Here is a 23065-nt window from a genome sequence, read left to right as displayed (position 1 = left end):
AGTGCAAAGAGAAATATACCAGAGTTCAGAATATAATGGTACAGGACTATATTGTTACAGTGACAGAAAAAGTACTGAGACCGCAATGAGGTAGTTTGGAAGATTGGGACTACATCCTAGCTTTTGGGGGGACCGTTCAGTAGTCTGACAACAGCAGGGAAGAAGCTGTTCTTGAATCTGGTAGTATGTGTTTTCAAGCCTTTGTATCTTCTGCCCAAAAGAAGAGCGGAGAAAGGGGAATGACAAATCTGGTGAAATTCCTCATTGCTTATGCATTGCCACACCATTTTGATGTCAGAGCATATCCATTATGGCAAACGGCAGCCTTGTACCTGCAGCTACCAATCCAGAGATACCTCTGCAATACCCTACCATGATGGAGAGGAGTGAAGGGGAAGAGTAATGGAGAAAGGAATTTGAATGGATAGTGTCGAGAGGATCACAGGAAGGGGAAAGGGATGTGTGGTTGAAGATGGTTGGGGAAATGATTATGGAAGCGAGAGGCAATGGGGAGAGTAATCGTGTCAAGAATGATTGTAAGAGATGGTTATGGACAAGTACAGGGAGAGGTTTAGCAAGGCACAGTGGTGAAGCTAGTAGAGTTGCTGCTTCACAGTTCCAGTGACCTGGGTTCAATACTGACCTCCTGTGCTGTCTGGAGGGTTTACACCTTCTCCATGTGACCGTATACATGTTTCAACCACAGTCTAAAGACTGGTGGATTAATTAACCACTGTAAATTGCTCCTGTGTTGTGTGTAGTAGAATTTGGGGTGCGTTGAAAGAATTGTGGAGAGAATAAAATAGAATTTATATAAATTGATGCAGAATCCTTGAGCTAAAAGGCCCATTTTTGTACTAAATTCCAATCATGCTATGAGATCTGATAGTCAAATGGAAGAAGATGTTATGGAAATGACTGTAGGGGGTTAGGAGTGGGAGGGGAGCTGGGAGAGATCCAAGGAATCATTTGCTGGGATTGGGTTTGGCGGCTACTACTTCAGACGTTAACTTAAGAATAATCATTTCATGCTGTTGGCTCAATTAGAAAAGGGGTCTTTAAATAATGATGGAATAGGCCCGAACCTCAAATGTAATTGGTTGTGAGTTGTCTACAATTGAAGCAATACCATGTGTCTAGTGGCCTTGTGTAAGTCATAATACCATCATCAGACCAAGATTAAATTTGCTAAAGCTTCCTAAGTGTACAAAGTGCCTAAGTGCATTTAGTGATTATGCTTCAGATAAGATTCTGTTGTGTCTGCAAACATTATACCATGCAATAGTATACCACGCACTCTGTTTCTACTTTTTCAAAACTTTTCATCAGATGAAACATCTCTTGCCTTCTCATTCCATGAGAGACAAAACCCAGCCAGTTATTATTTCCTGATAGCGAATACGCTCCAAATTTGTGACTAATTAAGTAACCAGAATGTACACCACCAGACAGTGCCCTCCATAATGTTTGGGACAATGACCCATCATTTATATATTTGCCACTGTACTTCAACATTTGGGATTTGTAATAGAAAAAAATCACATGTGGTTAAAGTGCACATTGTCAGATTTTATTAAAGGGTATTTTTATACATTTTAGTTTCACCATGTAGAAATTACAGCTTATACATAGTCCCCCCATTTTGGGGCACCATAATGTTTGGGCTTCACAGGGGTTTGTAATTGCTCAGGTGTGTTTAAATACCTCCTTAATGCAGGTATAAGAGAGCTCGCAGCACCTAGTCTTTCCATTACCTTTGGAAACTTTTATTGCTGTTTATCAACATGAGGACCAAAGTTGTGCCAATGAAAGTCAAAAAAGCCATTATGAGACGGAGAAACAAGAATAAAACTTGTCAGAGTCATCAGCCAAACCTTAGGCTTACCAAAATCAACTGTTTGGAACATCATTTAGAAGGGAAAGAGCACTGGTGAGCTTACTAATCGCAAAGGGACTGGCAGGCCAAGGAAGACCTCCACAGCTGATGTCAGAAGAATTCTCTCGATAATAAAGCAAAATCCCCAAACAACTGTCGGACAGATCTGAAACACTCTTCAGGAGTCAGGTGTGGATTTGTCAATGACCACTGTCCGCAGAAGACTTCATGAACAGAAATACAGAGGCTGCACTGCAAGATGCAAACCACTGACTAGCCGCAAAAATAGGGTGGCCGCACTACTTTTATTGTTTCTACTCATTGCAAATGTCCCTTCCCACGCATTCCTTGTTGGCATCTTCTCATTTCCTCAGGTTTTATCTTGTAAACAATAGCTATCCATTTATTTCTCGTCTATAAATTTGCATGCTCTGACTTTTTCTGTTAATTTATAGCTTGGCACTTTATTATAGTCTCAAGATGGGTCCTGACCCAAAATGTCACCTGTCCTAGTCCTCCAGAGCTGCTACCTGACCCACTGACATACTCCAGCACTTTGTGTTCTATACTTTAGTAAAGGCCTTTGTAAACTTCAGATAATATACATCTACTATATCTCTCAGCAATCACCCAGTTCAATTCTCGACTATTTCAATTACTTTTTCAAATTTGGTATTACAAATCCACTACCTGTTTTTCGGCAACCTCCTTTAATCCAGGAGAGCGCACTTGAAATAGTAGCCCCCTCCCACCCCTGGAAATCCCACTGAAAATGTGGCACCTAGACTGGGTGAGATGGCCGATCTCGATCTCATTGGGACGTCCTCTCTGATCGTCAGGTTGAATTTCAATCAATCAATCAATTTATTCATCACATACACAATAAAGTGCAGTGAAATGCATTTTGCCAGCAGCGGTACAATCAAAAAAGAACACACAATACACTATAAAAATTTAACACAAATATACACCACAGCATTCTTCACTGTGGTGGAAGGCACAAAGTAGTCAGTCCTCCTCCATTGTTCCCCCGTGATCGGGGCCATAAGCCTCCGCAGTCACCGCTGCGGGCGGCCAGGTGCACAGGCCCTCTCGTCGGGACGGTAAGTCGCAAATCGGCGCTTCCCGACCGGAGACCGCAGCTTCAGGATGTTGTAGGCCGCAGGCCGGCGATCGGAGCTTCTCCGGGGATCCCCGCCTAGGGATCCCGCTCCGGATGGTAAGTCCACGCCGCGCCCGTGGCTAGAAGCTACGCAGACCGCGGCTTCAGGCTGTAACAGTCTGCAGGCCAGCAATCGGAGTACTCCCTTCTGGTGACTCCGGCAAGGGCTCGCCCGCTCCGCGATGAAAAGTCCACGCTGCGCCCGCTGCTGAAACTCCGGACTCGACTCCGGGAAAGGCCGCACCAATCCATGGTGTAAGGCCGTGAGGGAGGCGACATGGAAAAAGTTGCCTCTCCGTGGAGGAGGCGACCGAAAGCGGTTCCCCCCCCTTAACCCCCCTCGCCACCCCCCACACAAAACACACCAAGAGACATTAAAACACACATTTGGACACACTAAAAAAACACACACAATGTAGAAATGACGAACACGCTGCTGGCAGGGCAGCCGTCTCGTAGCGCCCCCACCGACCAATTTGCCCCCTGTGATCAGGGTTCAGGAAATCCGGCCTGGCCAGAGCCTGCAGATATATTCCCATAGCCGACTTCCGCGACCAATTGGCGGGTCGAATTTGTCCTCTGCGACAGAGGCTCTGAAACTCTGGCCCTTCCGGAGCCGGCAGATCCATTCCCATAGCAGACTTCCGAGGCCCTGGGCGGCTTGGCGCACTATTGCACTGGCGTTAGGCTCCTTTCGGATCCTTGACCTCTGTTGGTCCGGCAAAACGGATAATCCAGAAAGGCTCTGGAGTCAAGGGTGCTGGAAAATTGGTGGTGGACCTGTACCTTTTGAAATCCATTGTAATATTCCAGATGTTTTCCCATTTTCTCGTTTAGTTGAAATTCTATTATTTTTCCAACCACTAGTTTTATGATGACTGGTCCATTGTATCCTAATGTGTTATATTTACATACTTTTTTAAAAATTGGGTGAAATGTAAGCCATCAATGACATTGCACCTTATTCTAATAAATTATTAATTGCACATTACTACTTATTCCGCAATAATTGCACATTGTACATTTACTACTAGTCCACAAGATTGTTTTAAAATAGGTAACATCATCTGTCCAAACAAGGGGTTTTATCTTTGACTGGTTTATTGAATCATTCCTGCTTACATCCTGTTACTTAAAGTACCACATTACTTTTAATCTTTTGATGTATTTCCTTGGTAAAAATGGAAGGCAATTATTCAAAATTGATGGTTTTTAGCTACGTCTCTCTTTGCTTTCATTTTGGCTGCTCGTGCTGCCTTGTTCCCATCTGAGCTCTCCTTTCTTTTAAGGTTGTAGAATGGACAATATCCACGGCTTAGCCCTCATTAACCTTTTTGGTTACTTCTTCAATAACTCAATCAGATTCATAAGACACGATCTCACACATACAGTACAAAACCATGCTGACTGTCCTTAATCGAACCTTGATATCCAAATGCACATATATCTCATCTCAGAATAATCTCCAGTAACTAGCCTACCACAGAGGTTAGGCTCACTGGCCTATATTAGCCAAGGCTTTCCCCTGCAGTCCTTATGCACAACATTAGCCACCCTGCAGGCTTCTGGCACCTCACTCACGTCTAATGATGATTCATATATCTTAGCCTGGGTGCCTGCAATTCCTTCTTTAGTTTCCCACATTGTCCTTGGATATATTTGATCAATGACAGGAAATTAATCTTCATACAATGTAGGACAATCAGCACTTCATCAACTGTAATACAGACTATCCTCAGGACATCTCCATTAACTGTCCCAAGTTCCCCAGTCTTCATGTGTTTCTCCACGGGAAAACCAGAGAAATACTTATTGGGGACCTTGCCCATCTCCTACAACTCCATACAGAGATGACTGCTTTGATTTCTGAGGGGCCCTATTCTCTGTCTAGTAGCCCCCTTTCCCTTCATGTACGTAAAACCTCATTGGATTCTCCTAAATGAGAAGAGCTATTCCTGCCCCTTTTTGGCCTCCTGATTTTCTTCTCAAGTATTCCTCCTTTTTTCCCCAAAACTCCTCCAGGAATATACTTGATCCAATCTGCCTATACCTGCCCCATGCTTCCTTCTTTTTCCAGACCACAGCCTCAATTTCTATTGTCATCCAAGCTACATTACTCCTACCTGCCTTGCCCTTCACTTTCACATAAACATGAATGCCCTAAACTCTTGTCAACAAACTTTAACAAGCATCCCACATTCCAATCATCTGCCACCATGCTTTGCTAGTGTGATGCTCTTACCTCTTTTCCTCTTTGTACCTGGACGCTAGCATGATTCCAGTTTAAGTGGGATCATTGCATCAGGAGTTTCAAATTCAGAGCAATGAACCTATCTCCATTCAGTGTATAATGACCTGATCTGCCCTTTATGGACAATACCATGGCTAACATGATACAGGCAGGCCTAATCCATGTCATTAGCAGCTCTCCCTTCTTTCACTGATAAATTTAATGATGTATTTTATTCAACAGGCTGATTATGAGAGTGTTGGTGCCTCTGGAGGGGTGAGATGATAAACCTATTGAATGCCTCGTAGACCATGACTGTCACTAACCTGACTAATTGTTGTATTGTGGATGGATGCACTTTGTTTCATTTGGGATGTGGCCAAACCCAGCATTTATTGATTCCCATGGGAAGGTGGCAGTGGACCTCCTTATTTTATACAGTTTTCATACAACTAAATGGCTGCTTGGTCATCTCAGGTGGCATGCGAAGATTGTGTGTTACTGGAGACACCTTTTCCCACAGTGGGTAAAGGCATCCTTTTAAGGATGTCAGTGAGCCAGTTAGGTTTGTATGAGCTAGAAGGTCGGTACCTGTAACCTGGGTTGGGTCCGGGTCGGTCTGAAGAAGGGTCTCGACCCGAAACGTCACCCATTCCTTCTCTCCAAAGATGCTGCCTGTTCCGCTGTGTTACTCCAGCTTTTTGTGTCTAAGATTTGTATGACATCTTTACTAATGCGAGCTAGTGATTTTCATTTTTAATTGAATCTATTTTTGTTTATGGCCATGGTGAGATTCAATCTCTTATTGCCTGGATATATGGTCCAGTACTTGATCACTACACTGCCACACCAACCTGAGGCTGGGTTCAAAGGATCCATTGGTCACTCGGACTATGGAGGCACCTTTTCATTAAGATATGGGTTCTTAAATGCAATCAGACGTCAGCTGCCTTCAGCCTGATCATTGTCTGAAAGATGCACAATTGAAAACATAGGACAAAAAATCTGCGGCTTTGACAAGACAGGGATTGATCTGATGCAGAAATTTCAGGACTGCCTCTACAGATCATCTACGGCAGCTTCTTCCTTTGTACTTTCCTGGCACCATTCATTCGGAGCAAAATTGGACTAACCTGAGTCACTGATCTATATTTGAACTATGTATGAGGCAGGAAGGGATCACATTTAGCCTCATTTCCACAGGGTATGGAGAATACAAATTGATTAGGGCTCTTCCTCCTAAATTATGCTCACTGCTGCCATGGAAAGTATGTGCAATTGCATGTGTTAATTTGTGTGTTGCATGTTGGTTCGGGTGAATATAATATGTGGTTGAGAGTTTTGAGCAGAATCACACCCAGGTTTCATCCCAATGGCACTGGCCATGTAAGGTGGAGTGTGAAAAATGGCTGATCAGCGGGAAATATGGTGGTGCGGCGGGTAGTGCAGTTGCCTGACAGAAACAGAGACAATGTCTCAATAGGTCTTTCTCCATTGGCTCTATAGAGATCCAATAGCATTATTCATGCCACACCCTGGCCCTATTGCGTGAGTGCATTGTCTGCTTCCCGGGTGCTTCATTCATCCATGCTTGGGTGGGCTAAACCCCTCATAGTTTAACTGGAGTGGAAGGAGAGACATGAAGAAGGCTCCAGGAGATTTGTACTTCATTTGCTGCATGGTTTGTCTTTCATTTTATGGAGTGACCTGCTTCCCTATCTTTTTGCAGGTGAGGCATTCTACAGACCCCCCCCCAAACCAAACTTTCTCTATCCACTTGTGGTATTTGCCTCACTTTCTCATTTCTCTATGTGAAACAAGTCACTGAGGAGACCCAAAAGAAGAACATTATGGCTATATGCAACTTGCTCCTTGGTCTGAGGGGTGCCTGGGTCTTGTCTGTCCTGGGTGTACCTGTTGCAGATCAGAGCGGTGAAGGGGACAGGGGGGGATGTTACTGTGCTTCATTCACCCCACCATTATCAAATCCCTTGTGAGCTCCAGCCATCATGTAGCTGGATAGCATGGGTGAAGACACCAGTTATGGTGCAACATTCCTTGTCTTTTCATACCACTGTTGAGCTCAGTGTATAAATGTAGAGAAATGCTGCATACTTGGGGGCAGCAACAGGTCGGTGCTTGTGAAATGTTTTTCCTGCATGTCCTGCCTGATGCTCCCCTCCAGGACTTAGCCCCTTGCATTTCCCAGGAAGTTGCGATTAGTGGTTAAAGGCCCTGTCCCACTTACGTGTCCTTGGCACGCAACTTACGCGACCTCATCGTCGCATTGAGGCGCACAGGCATTGTGTGGCCGCGCGGGGCCGGTTCCACTGAGAAGCGCGGAGGGGTATGGAGTTGTGCGCGGTATCGCGCGGCGCTCCGAGATTTTGCAGTGAACGAAATCTTCGCGCACCACCGGCCTGTCGCATAACTGACGGCCAAAGTGGGACAGGCCCAAGACCCTGGCGCGACGCAACGTCTTGCCTCCAACAGCAGCAGAAGCAGGCAAACGATTGTCGAGCTCAGCCTGGGGCTCACGGCCATTGCGGATCAAGATCCGCCCCCACTTCTACTCCCAGAGCGGGGCCAAGAAAATTGAAGATAGACACAAAATGCAGGAGTAACTCAGCGGGACCGGCAGCATCTCTGGAGAGAAGCAATGGATGACGTTTTTCAGGTCAAGACCTTTCTTTCAGACTGAAGAAGAGTCTCGACCCGAAACATCACCCATTGCTTCTCTCCAGAGATGCTGCCGGTCCCGCTGAGTTACTCCTGCATTTTGTGTCCATCTTCAAATGACGTCACGCGCTCCAGACGGCTGTGCGGACGCATGAAGTTGTGCGTGACCTTCGCGGGACCGTCGCGCCTCAACGCGACCACGAGGTTGCGTAATTAGCTTGCCAAGGACACGTAAGTGGGACAGGGGCTTAAAGCTCCATAATATAGGTGAGCTATATGTCTGACATCGCTGACATCTGGCCTTGTTCTTTGCTTCTTTCCATATGGTTGAAATGCATAGAAATTTCATGCAAAGCATGGCATAACCAAGGTTAGGTGTAGCAGGGACGTTGGAATAAGCAGCAAATCTTTGCAGATATAACTCTCCTTTTGCACTTTGACCTGCCATCAGCACTTTTCCTTCAAAGGTTGATTTATTGTCACATACACCTAGATGTAGTGAAATTCTTTTTGCCAATGCAGTACATTAAAAAAGGAATACAAACATAACAATAATAAATAGCTTTAACATAAAAAAAACATCCCCCCACAATGGTTCCCATTATGGGGGAAGGCACAAAGTCCAGTCCCATCCCCAATGTCCACCCATAGTCGGGCCTATTGAGGCCTCCACAGTTGCCTCTACGGAGGCCCGATGTTCCAGGCCGTCCTCGCCAGGTGATGATGTTCCGGCGTCGGGAGAGTCCTCCCAGCGGCCTGGGAACCCTGGAACAGCCGCCTCCCTACTCGAGTCCGCGGCTTCCGGAGCCGACAAGGCCGCGCCGAATGGAGCTCAACTGGCGATCTCATCGAGAGATCCCAGGCTCCCGATGTAAAGTTCAGCGCCGCCGCCCGCAGCTCCGCGATGTTTTTAACGCCGGTCCCAGCTCACCGGAGTTCCAGCGCGGCGACCCAGGCAAGGCACCGCCCGCCCCGCAATGGCGCTCCAGCGCTGCACCGCCGTCCTCAGACCCGCAGCTCCGCCGCCGCCGATGCCGCCGCCGCCGATGCCGAAGCTCCGGACGGCCCGGTCGCTCCTCGGACCCGCAGCTCCGCAGCCGCCGCCGATGCCGAGGCTCCGAGCGGTCCCCTCAGGAAATGCCGCTCCAGGCCCGCTGGTAGGCCGCGAGGACGGGTCGAAAGTGCAGCCCGGAGAAAAGCTGCATCTCCGACCAGGTAGGGACCCTGAAAATTAGTTTCCCCCCCCCCCCCTCCCCACACATAAAAAAGCTAGAACTCCTTAAAAACAAAACACTAAACTAACTAAAAATAAGAAAAAAGAAATGAAAAACAGACAGCTGCAGGCTAGGCAGCCATACCCCCTACAGGTCGGAGCCAAGAGTAGCCCCTTTCAAAATAGCTGCTTTACTAGAGCCTAATGGGCCTGTCCCACTTAGGTGAAATTTTCGGTGACTGCCGGCGACTGTCATAGTCGTAGCAGGTCGACCCGAAAATATACGGCGACTGGACCTCCCCTACGACAATGTCTACAACAACCTACCACCTAGTCGACGTCAAGCTACGGCAAGCTAACGACAACCAGCGACCCATTAGGAGGTCCACCTACGATCACACCTATGACAACCTACGTCCACCCGCGCAAGCTACAACCATATCGGCGACAACTGAAGACAACTTAAAACAATTCAGTCACCGGTACCTGTTGACGTAGGTTGACACAGGTAGTCGCCAATGGACTTCACCAAAGTCAGCACCAGCAACTGCCTAAGTCACCTGGCGACAACCTACATCATCCTGGTGACAGCACCTACATCATGTTACATCAAACTACCCCTATTGGCGTCAAGACAACAGTCGGCAAAAAGTTTTGAACATTTCAAAATTCTGCGGCGACCAGAAAGACTCTACGATTCTTTGGGTGACTGAGGAAATTATACAGGTGACACCCTGGCGACCATGTGGCGACAGCCAAGTCGCCTGTAGTCTCCTAATAAATCACCTATGTGGGACAGGCCCTTAACTCTATTTTTACTTATTGTGGATTGTGAGATAAATTTCCTCGAGATCTGAGCATAAAGTACACCCTGATTGTCCAGTCCAGTCCAGTCCAGTCCACTTCTGCACAGTCAGGCATCATTTTATGTAGCATTTGTTAAACTGAGGTCCTGTCTGCCCTCTTAGTGAATAATTCCCTCATGTCCTGGCCAACATCTGTCCTTGATCCAACACTGCAGAAACACATTGCTTGATCTTTGTTGTTTTTTTGTGAGATCTCAGTGTTCTAATTAGCCACTGTTTTTCCTACAAAACTGAGCATACTTCACAAAGTACTTCCTTGTAAACAAGAGATATGCTGAGGTTGCAAAAGGAGCACTTGGAAACTTAAAGAGGGCATGTAGAGTCTAGGTAAGAACAGGATAAGGTCTTTAATGATTAATTTACAAATCCACTAGATTTATTTTTCAGTGTTGCCATATGTTGTCATATTAATGAGGCAGTTAAGGCATTCCATTGAGTGGTCTATCTCCCATGTCAGATATGGGAAATCAAAGAGCAGCCATGTGTCCCAGACGGCTATGTCTGCAGGAAGTGTGTCCAGCTGCAGCTCCTCTCAGACTGCATGGATTCCTTAGAGCAGCAGTTGGACCCACTGAGAAGCACACTGGGTACAAAGAGCGTTATTCACAGTAGTTTTGGGGCGGTGGCCACACCAAAGGTTCAGCCAGGTGCTGGTCACCAGGAGAGACAGGTAGGATGTGCAGGAGTCTCCTAACGCTTGTTCCCTTGAAAACAATGACACCATTTTGGATACTGTTGGAAGGAATTACCTCGCAGGGGCAAATAGCAGCAGCAGTGAGAACAGGAGTGCCATGTCTGGCTCTATTGAACAGCAGGGTAGGACTAACTCTAGGCGAGCCATAGTGACAAGGCATTCTAGAAAAGCATTTATGTGGCCACAAATGAGACCCGGAGGTATGTTACCTCCTTGGTGCCAGGGTCAAGGTGGCTTTGACAAGAGGAGGGTGAGCTGCCAGAAGCTGTGGCCCACATTGGTGCCAGTGGCATTGGTAGGAAGAGAGATGAGGTCCTGCAAAGAAGATTTAGGGAATTAGGCAGTTGGTTAACTATCTAGACCTTCATAGTTGTAATCGCAAGATTATCCATTGCACAAGCTAACGAGGCAAGAAGTAGAAAGATACGTGGCCAAGGAGCTGGTGCAGGAGTGATGGCTTCAGTTATGTAGATTGTTGGGCTGCTTCCAGGGCAGGTGGGACATTGTACAAGAGAGATGGGCTGCATCTGATCTGGCGGGGAATATCATTGCACAGAGGTTCACTATTATTACTCAGGAGGGTTTAAACTGGCAGATGGTTGGCAACTGGGGCAACAGGTTGGGGAGTATGTGGAGTGGTGGGAATGTAGAGATTATGACAAGTGTGTCTGAAAAGAAGGGCATTCAGGGGGGTTTATGAATGATGAGACCAATGGATTGGAGTGAGTTTATGTTAATACAAGTAGTATGGTGGATAAAGCAGATGAACAGAGTTTGGATCAGTGCATGGAACTGTGACATTTTGTCTAATACAGAGATTTGGATGCAAGAGGAACAGGATTGGCAGCGCAACATTTCAGGATTTCTATGTTGCAGATGTGATAGAGAGGGAGTTAAAGAGGTGTAGGAGTTGCTTTACTAATCAGGGAGAAAGTCAGAGGTGGAGCTCACAACTAAAAGGTCCAATCACTGATGATTTTGTGCTACGAGCCTCCCATTAGTCAGCAGGCGATAGAGGAACAGACATGTGTACAGGTTATGGGAATATATAAATACAACAGGGTTGTCACAGTTGGTGATTTGAACTTCTCCAATATTGACTGGGACTTCCTCAGAGCGAGAGGTTTAAAATTGAATTTGTTAGGTGTGTGCAAGAGAGTTTATTGCAACAGGAAATGGACAGTACTACGAGAGGAGAGATCACATTAGACTTTGTATTGGGAAATGAGCCTGGCCAGCTGGCTGACATTTCAGTGGGAGAGCATTTTGGGAACAATGATCACAACTCCATATAACCATATAACCATATAACAATTACAGCACGGAAACAGGCCATCTCGGCCCTACAAGTCCGTGCCGAACAACTTTTTTCCCTTAGTCCCACCTGCCTGCACTCATACCATAACCCTCCATTCCCTTCTCATCCATATGCCTATCCAATTTATTTTTAAATGATACCAACGAACCTGCCGCCACCACTTCCACTGGAAGCTCATTCCACACCGCTACCACTCTCTGAGTAAAGAAGTTCCCCCTCATGTTACCCCTAAACTTCTGTCCCTTAATTCTGAAGTCATGTCCTCTTGTTTGAATCTTCCCTATTCTCAAAGGGAAAAGCTTGATCACATCAACTCTGTCTATCCCTCTCATCATTTTAAAGACCTCTATCAAGTCCCCCCTTAACCTTCTGTGCTCCAGAGAACTCCTACAACATAGAACAGAATAGCACATGAACAGACCCTTCAGCCCACAATGGCAGTGCCGACCATGATGCCAAGTTAATGTCCTTTACTTGCATGTACTTCACATCCCTCATCATCTGCATATCCATGTGCCTATCCATAAGTTATTTGAATACTACAGTTATATCTGCTTCAACCACAATCCCCAGCAGCAAGTTCTAGGCACTTGCCCCATACATCTTCTTTAAACACCCCCCTTCTGACCTTAAAGCTCTGTCCTCTAGTCGATAATATTTTCACCTGGGGAAAATGGTTCAGACTGTGCACCCTATCTATGCCTCTGATAATTTTTTATACTTCTATCGTCCCTCATTATCCGCAACTCCACCAATTTTGGTGTCATCTACAAACTTACCAACCCTCCATCTGCATAATTGTTCAAGTCATTCATATATCACAAACAACAGAGTTCCCAGCGCAAATCTCTGCAGAACATCACTTGTCATAAACTCTATCCAGCAAACACTCTTCTACTTTTAAACAAAGGAACAATTTAGGCTACTCTCCAGTTCTCCAGAAACTCACCTGTGACTGAAGAGGATACAAATATTTTTGCCAAGACCCCTGCAGTCTTCTTTCTTGCCATTTTCTATAACCACGGATAGATCTCTTCAGACCTTAATGCTTTTCAACCGACCCAACACCACCTCCTTATTGATCTCAAATTGCCACAGCATGTTAATATGTGCCGTATTAATATCATATGACTTTCCCAGTGACAGATGTCATTCTCCTTGGTGAACTTCTTCAGTTTTGTTATAAATAAGGATAAGGAATTGGACCTCGGGAAGTACTAAATTGACGGTGGGAAATGTACAACATAATTCGGCAGGAGAAAGGGAGGGTAAATGGTGAACATCTGTTATTGGGTCAATCCACGTCTGTCATGTGGATGTCTTTTAAAGACAAACTGATCACAGTAAGGATGAGAGGCTGGGATGACAAGGTAAGGGAAGCTTGGATGATAAAAAAAGGTGTAAATTTGGAAAGTTGAAACATTTGTTAGGTTTAGGAAGATGACATCAAACATGCCTTTGATGAATATAAAGAACTCAAGCAGGAAATTAGGAGAGCCAGAGCGGCCACGAAATGTCATTGGCTAGTGGGATTAATGCCAATCCCAAGGCATTAAAAACAGGAGGGTAACTTGGGTGAGGGTAGGATCACAAGGAAAAAGCAAGGAATTTATGCTTGGAATCGGTGGATGTAAGTGAAGGACTATACAACTACATTGCATCGGTCCTCAGCAAAGAGGATGGTGATCGGAACTCAGATAGGAGGATATATATATGACTTGGATGAAAATATTGATGAGTTGGTTCATCAAATTGGTGGAATTGCAGAAGAAGACTGTCAAAGATGCAGCAAGATATAGATCAGTTACAGATATGGATGGAGATGTGGCAGGTGGAGTTTAATGTTTACAAGTATGAGGCATTACTCTTTGGGGATCAAAATTATACAGGGAAATATACAGTTAATGAGCAAACCTTTAACCTTTAAATAAAGTTATAAAACTATATTTTGGCTATATTCATATGATTGTCCGCAATTCTGGTCACTTATAGAAAGGATTTAGAGGCTTTTTATTTATTTATTTATTTATTTAATTTTATTATGAAACTACTTTTATTCAAAAAATAAAAATAAACAGAGTATTAACACAATCAAAGACTGCCTATGCTGACAGTTTACAAACAAATGATCGTCAAATTAATAACGTCAACGTCAACTGGACCCACGAATGGCCGTTGAAGGCCGAGTGTTCCGTTTATCAACAAAACACTCGACCTTCAACGGCGACCAGTATTCGTGGAAAGCCTCCAAAGTCCCCATGGACACCACGTGTTCCCTCTTAACACTTAAACAAAATTATCAAATTAAAATATTAACATTCTTATCGATAATATATTCAACCTCCTGTGGTGACCAGCGTGCACAGAAGACCTCCACAGTCCCCATGGACACCGCGTGTTCACGCGAGCTCGGACGTAACCCCGGAAAAGGGGCAGGCAGGCAACCAGTGTGCGGCCATTGCTCGATTTAGAGGCTTTGGAGAGACTCAAGCAGAAGATGCTGCCTAGATTCGGGGGTATTAAGTTTAAGAAGAATTTGGACAAACTTGGATTGTTTTCCCTGGAGAATTAGAGACTAAGGGGAGACCTGTGAGTGATTTATAAAACTATGCGAGACTATCATGGATAGGGTAGACCCTTTCCCAGGGTGGAAATATCAAATATTAGAGGATATAGTTTTAAGGTGAGAAGGGAAAGTCTAAAGGAGATGAGCAGGGCCGGCTTTTATAGAGATGTTAGTAGTTGCCTGAACAGAGCTGCCAGGAGGTTTGTGGTGGAGGCAGATATGATTGTGACGTTTAAGAGGCTTTTAGATTGGCATTTGGATATGCAGGGAATGGAGGCAGAGGAAGTTAGTTTTAATTTGGCATCATGTTCGGCATACATAGCAAGGCCGAAGGGCCGAATGTACTATTTGGGCAAATTATGGAAGGATGTGAAAGCAACCGATTGTTGAAAGAGGTGACTTAAATTTTGTTGATATTGACTGGGTCTTCCTTAGTGAAAGAGACTTGGATGGGGCAGAATTTATTAGATGCATCCAATGGGGTTTCTTGAAACAATTTTTAGATCGTCCAATCAGGAAAGTGTCTGCTGGACCTAGTACTGAGAAATGAGCCTGGCAAGGTGATTGAAGTTTCAGTGAGAGAGCATTTTGGGAACAGTAATTACACCTCCCTAAGGTTTCAGATATTTATGGATAAGGCCGGACCTCAGGAGAGGAGGAGTGCGTGCTAAATTGGGGCAAGGCAGGCTAATTACAATAGTATTTAGCAGGAGCTGGGAAGAGTGGTTTGTGATCATCTGTTATTGGGCAGGTCTACATCTGACATGTCAGAATTGTTTAAAGGTCAACTGATCAGAATTCAGGACCAACATGTTCCTGTGAGGAAGAAAAACAAGGATGGCAAGGTTCAGGATTCAGGAATATTCAAGGGTCAGCTCGTTCCATATATGAATCACCCTCTTTGTGCAAAAATTGCCCTCGGGTTCCTGTTAAATCGTGTTTCTCTCATCATAATATAATATTTAAGAAGCAGAAATCAGATAGGGTTCTTGTGGAATATAGAGGAAGCAGTCACAAACTTAAACAGCGAATCAGGAGGGCTAAAAGGGGCCATGAAATGTCCTTGGCTATTTGGATGAAGAAGAATTCCAAAGCATTTTCTATATACATTAGAAACAAAAGTTAGCTTGGGAGAGGGAAGTCCTCTCAAGAACTGGGGCAGCACGGTGGCGTAGTGGTAGAGTTGCTGCCTTACAGCACCAGAGACCCGGGTTTGATGCTTCCCCTCCCCCCAGAATGGACAGCGATAGAGTTCCCCTGTTTCACCCAACCAGCCTCCGCATCCAACACATAATCGTCCGACATTTCCATCACCTTCAACATGTCACATCTTCCCATTCCCACTCTTTCCCACTTCCAGAGACTGCTCCCTCCATAACACCTTGGTTCACTTATCCCTTCCCATCCTAACCATCCCTCACCAAGTACTTTCCCTTGCAACTGCAAGGGATGTAATGCCTGTCCCTATATCTCCTCCCTTGCCTCCATCGAGGAACCGCAGCAGTCTTTCCAGATTTCCAGAGTCTTTGCACCACTCTAACCTAATCTTCTGCATCCAGTGTTCCTGCGGTGGCTTCTTTTACATCGGCAAAACCAAACGTACTCACTGACCGATTTGCCAAGCACTTGCTCTAGGTCTGCCATGGCCTATGGGATGCAAAACCCACTGGTTTTCCCATTTCCACACTGACCTTTCTGTCCTGTGCTTCTTTAGTGCCTGAGTGAGGCCACACGCAAACTGAAGGAACAACATTTCATATTGCTTGGGTAGCTTACAACCCAACGGTATGAACATTGAATTCTACTATTTTAGGTAACTTCAACCCCCTCCCCCCTCCTGTCCCCCCCTCCCCTGTGCCCCACCCGGACTTGCACCCCACCCCTTCCATTACATCCTCCAGCTTTGCAATTCGCAACTCATCAATCTTTATTCTGTCTTTTGGCCTCTGGCCTTTGTCCACTATCAAAAAAACCATCACCCTGTATCAACCTATTACCTGCCAGGCTTTGTCCTGCTCTTCCTCTCTTCTCACTTTCTCCCCCCCTTACAACCAGTCTGAATAATGGTCCCGACCAGAAATACCTATCCATGTTCTCCAGATTTGCTGCCTGACACTGAGTCACTCCAGCACTTTGTGACTTTTTTGAAAACCAGCATCTGCAGTTCCTTGTAATCCAAGATAGAAGATTGTTAGTTTCATGACAGATTTTGCAGGCCACTGGTGAGATCCTGGATGATTGGTCAACAGCCACTGTTATCTTTGTTTAAGAAGTGTAATAGGGACAAACCAGGAAATTATATGCCTAGATCAATGGTAGGGGAATTACTGGAGAAGATTCTTAGGGATAAGATTTACTCACGTCAGGAAAAGTATAGATTTTAATTGTAGAATAGAATAGAATAGTAAGCATTGCTTTGGATAGTGGAGGACATGTCTTATAAACATGATGAGGTTATTTGAGACAGCATTCTTCTTCTTGTCGAGTCCACACACAAGATTAGAAGTTGTTCAGCCAGAGCTGGACACACTTCTCGGCATCCGCATGCAATGGTGTCTGTCTTGCGCTTCTTGTGCTTCGTGTGTGTGGTGGTGGAAACAGGGCCGCAACGTGGACGCTCTTTCCTTGACCCCTGAGACAGCATTAATGACAATAGATGAGGATAGAGTGGTGAATGTTGTCTACATGCTCTAACCAAGCATTTGACAAGGTTCCTCGTGAATGTAGAAGATTCAAGCAATGTGATCCATGTAGACTTGGTAGATTGGATTCAAAATTGGCTTGGCTATAGAATATATTGGTAGCTGGCCAAAATAAAGCCAATTCTGTCAAGGCAGCACTTTGAGACGGTAATCCACGCCTTTGTTACCACTCGGCTGGATTACTGCAATGCACTGTATGTGGGGGTTAGTGGGTCCTCCATCGCCCGTCTCCAGATGGTACAGAATGCAGCTGTACGTCTTTTAACTGGCACACGTAAACATGAGCACATTTCGCACATTTTAGCCTCACTCCACTGGTTGCCTATTCAGTTTAGGATCCATTTTAAAGTTCTTTTATTTGCTTTTAAATCCCTAAATGGTCTTGCCCCGCCCTACCTATCTGAGCTTCTACACCCTTATACACCCGCCCGCTCTCTCAGGTCAGATAATCAGCTGCTCCTGAGTGGGCCTAAAACTAAGCGGAAGCTCAGAGGGGACCGTGCCTTTGCTGTGTCGGCACCCAAATTATGGAACGATCTGCCTCTCCACATTAAACAGGCCTATAAGTATTATTCTGACTGGTCTGTGACTACGGATGTTCTACAGGGATCAGTGTTGGAACCTCAGTTGTTATGTAAAAATGATTTGGATGAAAATATTAGTGAATATTGGTGGAATGCGGTTAGTAAGGAAGATGGTCAAAATATACAGCAAAATATATTGGAAGAGAAATATGGGCAGAAAAATGGCAAATTGAATTGAATCCAGACGTTGAATTAACACAATTCAGAGATGTTGCAATTTGGGAGGTTAAATGTAAGAGGACAGGATACGGTAAATATCAGGACCTATAGGAACATTGATATGTAGAGGGATTTGGGGTGCAAGTCTATAGCCCCCTGAAAGTGGCAACAGAAGTGAATTGGGTAGAAAAGAGGCGAACAACAAGCTTGCCATTATCTGACTGGGCATTCAATATAAAAATTTGCAAGTCGTGTTGCAGCTGTAAAAACTTTGGTTAGGCAACTTTTGGAGTATTGTGCACAGTTCTGGTCACTGCATTAAAGGAAGGAAGTGGAGGTTTTAGAGAGGGTGCAAATGAGGTTCACCAAAACGTTTTCTGGATTAATGAGTGTTAGCTATACATGGATTGTTTTCTCTGGTGTATCAAAGGCTGATGGGCAATCTGATAGAAATGTAAAATTATGGCATATACAGAACAAATGGTCAGTCTTTTTCCCAGGGTGCAAATGCCAAATATGAGGGTACTAGGGTAAGTGGGACCCGTTGGGTCCCTGTCACACTGGAGGCCTGGTCCTCCAACGCAACCCGTTCCCCAATGCAATATTCCACCACTCACCCATTCCCCCAATGCAACCCGTCCCCCCAACGCAATATTGCACCACTCACGCATAGCCCCCAACTGCACAGGCACGGCTCATTTTCCCTCATCCCGCAGCACTCCCTCCCTCTCCTCTTCACCCTCCCTTTTCTTTCTTCTCTCCGCCTCCCCTCCCCCAATCCCTCCCTCACCTCTCCATCCCGTTGACTTAACGATTGGACCAGTTTGCATCGTGTGTGTGTATGTGCGTGAGTTACTCAAACTCGGCCACCCTACAACCCGACTCTCCCTCCCTCCCTCTGCCCACTCCGGCTCAGTCGCCGCTCGGCCCATCCCCGTCCTTCCGCCCGCCTACTGCTGCCGCTCGGCACGTCCCTGCCCGCCCGCCTACTGCTGCTGCTCGGCCCGTCCCCGCCCTGCCCACCCGCCTACCTGCCTGCCTGTTCGCTGCCACTGCCGAGCCGAGGACGGGGGGGGGATGGAGTCGGTGTTCATCACAGTTTCGATGAGCTGGTGGAGAAGATCTCCTCCGAGAGGGCCATGAGGGTCAGTTGGCGCAACGGCGGCGGAGGAGACGGACCCGGGGGGACCTGTAGGAACATTGAGGGAGAGAGAGACGGGACCAGGGCCTCCACTGGGCCTCCACTGAACCCTCCCCTCGCAGCCTCTGCCGGTGGTGGGGGAGACGATAGACAAGTTACTGTGAGGAGGGGAGAGAGGCTTTTGTGAGTGAGGCGGGACAGGCCGCCACCAATGGGGCAGGAAGGGGCGTCGCCATCCCGGCCGTGGCATTGACTGACAGGAGAAGAGACCAATCTGCATGGCACTGACTGAAGGAATCTGCGCACGTGCGTTTTTTAAGATTTTTAAACCTCGATAACTTTTACAATATACCACCGATCGGAACGAAACTTGGTGCACTCGCAGCACAGGCGAACATTGAGTAACCTGGCGAAAAATCATACCGCTATCCCGTACTGTTTTCACACAAATAGAGAAAACGCGCAAACTGGAAAAGCACAAGATCAGAGTTTTAGTTATGTACTAGATTTCTTTAAGGTCAGAGGGGGAAATTTCAAAGATTTTGTGCGAGGCAGATTTTTTAGAGTGGCAGGTCCCTGGAGCACACTGTCAAGTGAGATGGTGGAAGCAGATGCACCGCTTAAGATGTATTTAGACAGGCACATGAACAGAATTAAAGGGCACTCTTTTAGCAAGGAGGTGAGAAGGAACTTCTTCAGTCAGAGGGTAATTAACCTGTGGAACTCATTGCCACAGAGGGCTGTGGAGGCTGTCAAGTGGATATTTTTTAGGCAGAGATAGACAAATTCTTGATTGGACAGGGTGTCAACGGTTATGGGGAGAAGGCAGGAAAATGGGATAAGGAGGCAGAGATCAGCCATGATTGAATGGCGGAGTAGACTCAATGGACCAAATGGCCTAATCCTACTCCTATAACTTGTGAACTTGTGAACGTGAACTGACAGCAGATGGGGGGATGTAGATCACATGTCAGCAGATGGGATTAGTTTAAATTGGTATCAAGGTCAGCCAGACAGCGCGGGCCAAAGGGCCTGTTCCTGTCCTACACCGTTCTATGTTCTAAGAGCTAGTAAATGAAATGGTATTTAGGAAAGGTTATTTGGCTTTTAAAGAAGAAAGTGAGAAATGGTGAAGAGCCTAGGATGTAATGATTTACATAAGGAGATGTCAGATACCATAGGGTAATGTTTCCTCTGCATTGTCCCATCAAATTCCTTCAAAGAAAGTACTGGTTTGATATGGAGTGATGGACCAAAGCCCAATCTTAGAATCTCTACTGCTCCAGGTCCCCATGTTAGCATTCTTTAACTTCTGTAAATTAGCGCTGCAGATGAGACTCCATATCTATATGGAACCGTTTTCTCTTGCAATCCCGGGCATCTGATTTAGGTGGTACAGAATTTGAGAGTTCAGGGCTTTGCAGGTCTTAATCCCACCCACGGTGGTAAGATTTGAACTCCCGCTTATGTCTCGGTTATACAACAAATCTTCATGACTTTTGCATTTGAGAAAGCACTGTATTCGCTACAGATGTTGGGAGACCAATTGAAATTCAGCCTGTAAATTCCTTGCAAGATAAAAAGATCTATTTTGAGGGAAGTTAATAATAACTCTTACTTAAATAAAAAATAGTTGGAATAATGTGTTATGCCATGGGAATAGTTCATGGTCCAATCCCAGCCTGACCTACTCCCCAGACATATTTGCTCCATTACTTTGGAGATTTTCTTTTAAAGGTCCACTGAGGAGAGTTACATTTTGCCTCTGGCACCAAGAACAAGTCTTTGCAGGTAGCAGGACAGGTTGAGGAGCGTACTAAATAGGAAGGGGAGTCTTAGCTCTTGGTTTATAAAACTGAATGTCAAGTTCAGGAACTGAGGCAAGGGCACATTCGCATTTCACCATGTACATCTTTCCTGCCACTCCAAGCCGCAGTTGATCTTTATGCACTGCTTTTCTTTCCTGATAGAGCAATGGCTTTGAGGAGTTGCCTTGTGGATCTGGGCCCAATCAACAGTCTAGTGGGGTTTGTAGCTCCTGTGTTTGGGCAGTGTATTTTTTGAAGCACCTGTGTAGTATGTGTGAATCTTGTCAATCGGAATAGGCCACTTTTATCATTGAATGCATTTCAATGAAAGTAATGTGCTGCAGTCCTTGACTGTAATGTTGTTTCTTTCATTCACTGGTATTGTGCAGAGCTCCCGCTACAGTGATGCCCATCTGAAATCAGCCAAACAGCGACTCAGGAAGGAGGCAGTGGTTTGTTGGTTTTCGTTTTCCTGGTGTGTTTATTGTGTGAGGAGTTGTTGGGTTCTTAGTATAAGCTAACTACTATACACTGAAACCTCCCCCTTTGCAGTGCTTCATTACTCCACCACCTTCTAACTTGCCCTACCTGTTGCTCTCACCTTCCACTTCATCCCTACAAATCATCTACAAATACGTCTCTTCCTATATCTTCTTCCCTCACATCCTGCCTATGCACAAAATGCTATCCCTCATCTACCCAATCTCTTTTCTCATCCTTACGACTTTACCACTTTGGCAAAGTCTGGGTGTGACTGATTTTTCTTGCATTTTCCCCAGGGAAGTTACTATTCTGACCTCCCTGTGCTCAGCACTGGGCTCGGCACCAAGTCCCAGAATGGAACACGGGTTTGTTTTCTCCTCGGTTATATCTTGCTTTATCCATGCTCATGTATACCAATGTTTGTTAAGATGTTTTAAAAGAAGAAAATTATGTTTGTGTGTGTTTGTTCATGCATGCGCCCATCACTGATATTTGCACAAGGTGTTCGCACAAGTGCTGATTTAGGGTCTTGACCAGAAACATCAACGTACACCTTTTGTCCTCACAGATACAGCTTGACCCATTAAGTTCTTCCAGCTTTATTTTTTATTCCATATTCCAGTATGTCTTCTATGTTCTATTCACACTTGGCATGGGATATTAAATGGCCTGTCAACCACTGTTTCCTCCTCTCGGCCATCTTCATCTTTATCTATTACTCATAGTTAGAGAATGCAGGGAGAGGAAGTTGGGAACAGACTTGGACAAGGTGTGGAGCATCAGGCATGGGCTCAAGAGCTCTCGGAAGTGCAATCTCTTAAATTAAATTCACACAGGAGTAAATGACCAAATGATTATTTTTTAAACTGCAGATGTTGAAATCTAAACAATTTGATTTATAAATTTAGTACAGGTCATCAAAATCAGGTGTGCATAAACTTGGTCAAAGAGGTAAGTTTCAACAGGCATTTTCGGTTAAGTAGTAGGTTAGCAGTCAAGAGGTTTGGAACATAATAGCAGACAAGGCCATTGACCCCTTGATGCCTTGTCTGTCATTCAGTAACATGGTTACCTTTTTGACCTAGTATATCTTTCCTGCATTAACCCCACAATTTCCTTAATATGCAAAAATACATAGATATATTACTAAGAATGTGAACAGCTGGTATACCAGCACTGGTAGCATTCCACACCCCTCCAACCCCAAAATTGGTTTAATCAAATTGATTGAATTGAAAGATTCAGCCCTTCAGCCCACCTATCACTGACTATCGATCACCCGTTCATAGTAGTTCTTTGTTATCCCGCTTTTGTATCCACTCCCTGCACACTGGGGGCAATTTAGAGGGCCGTTAGCCTACAAGCCCACTAGAGCACCTGGAGGAAACCCACACCGTCACAAGGAAAATCTGCAAACTCCACACAGACAGCAACCAATGTCAAGATCAAACCCGGATCTCTGGCACTGTGAGACAGCAGCTCTACTAGCTGCGCTGCTGTGCCATCCAATATTTTCTGTTCATTCACCAATCCTCAATCCACACCAATATATTATTCCAACACAGTGCAATTATTTTTTCATTA

General features: G+C 45.4%; 1 protein-coding gene across 24 annotated transcripts in view; it reads left to right on the top strand.

The window, feature by feature from the left end:
• The window catches only part of lrrfip1 (LRR binding FLII interacting protein 1), a 147119-nt gene that overhangs the window by 62775 nt on the left and 61279 nt on the right, over positions 1-23065 (top strand). For 13 of the 24 annotated variants that reach the window (XM_033024304.1, XM_033024305.1, XM_033024306.1 and 10 more), the window contains 3 exons: positions 5512-5544; positions 21388-21450; positions 21778-21846. The exons of 6 other annotated variants lie outside the window; for them this stretch is intronic. In XM_033024304.1, the coding sequence (XP_032880195.1) occupies positions 5512-5544; positions 21388-21450; positions 21778-21846 (165 nt within the window). The remainder of the gene's footprint in view (positions 1-5511; positions 5545-21387; positions 21451-21777; positions 21847-23065) is intronic. 5 more of the 24 variants (XM_033024296.1, XM_033024293.1, XM_033024283.1 and 2 more) reach the window with 4 other exon arrangements.

Source organism: Amblyraja radiata, chromosome 7 (genome assembly GCF_010909765.2).
Source record: "Amblyraja radiata isolate CabotCenter1 chromosome 7, sAmbRad1.1.pri, whole genome shotgun sequence".
Classification (NCBI taxonomy): Eukaryota; Metazoa; Chordata; class Chondrichthyes; order Rajiformes; family Rajidae; genus Amblyraja; species Amblyraja radiata.
The sequence above is the reverse complement of the archived record's forward strand: the minus strand, read 5'-3'. Positions and strand labels throughout refer to the sequence as shown.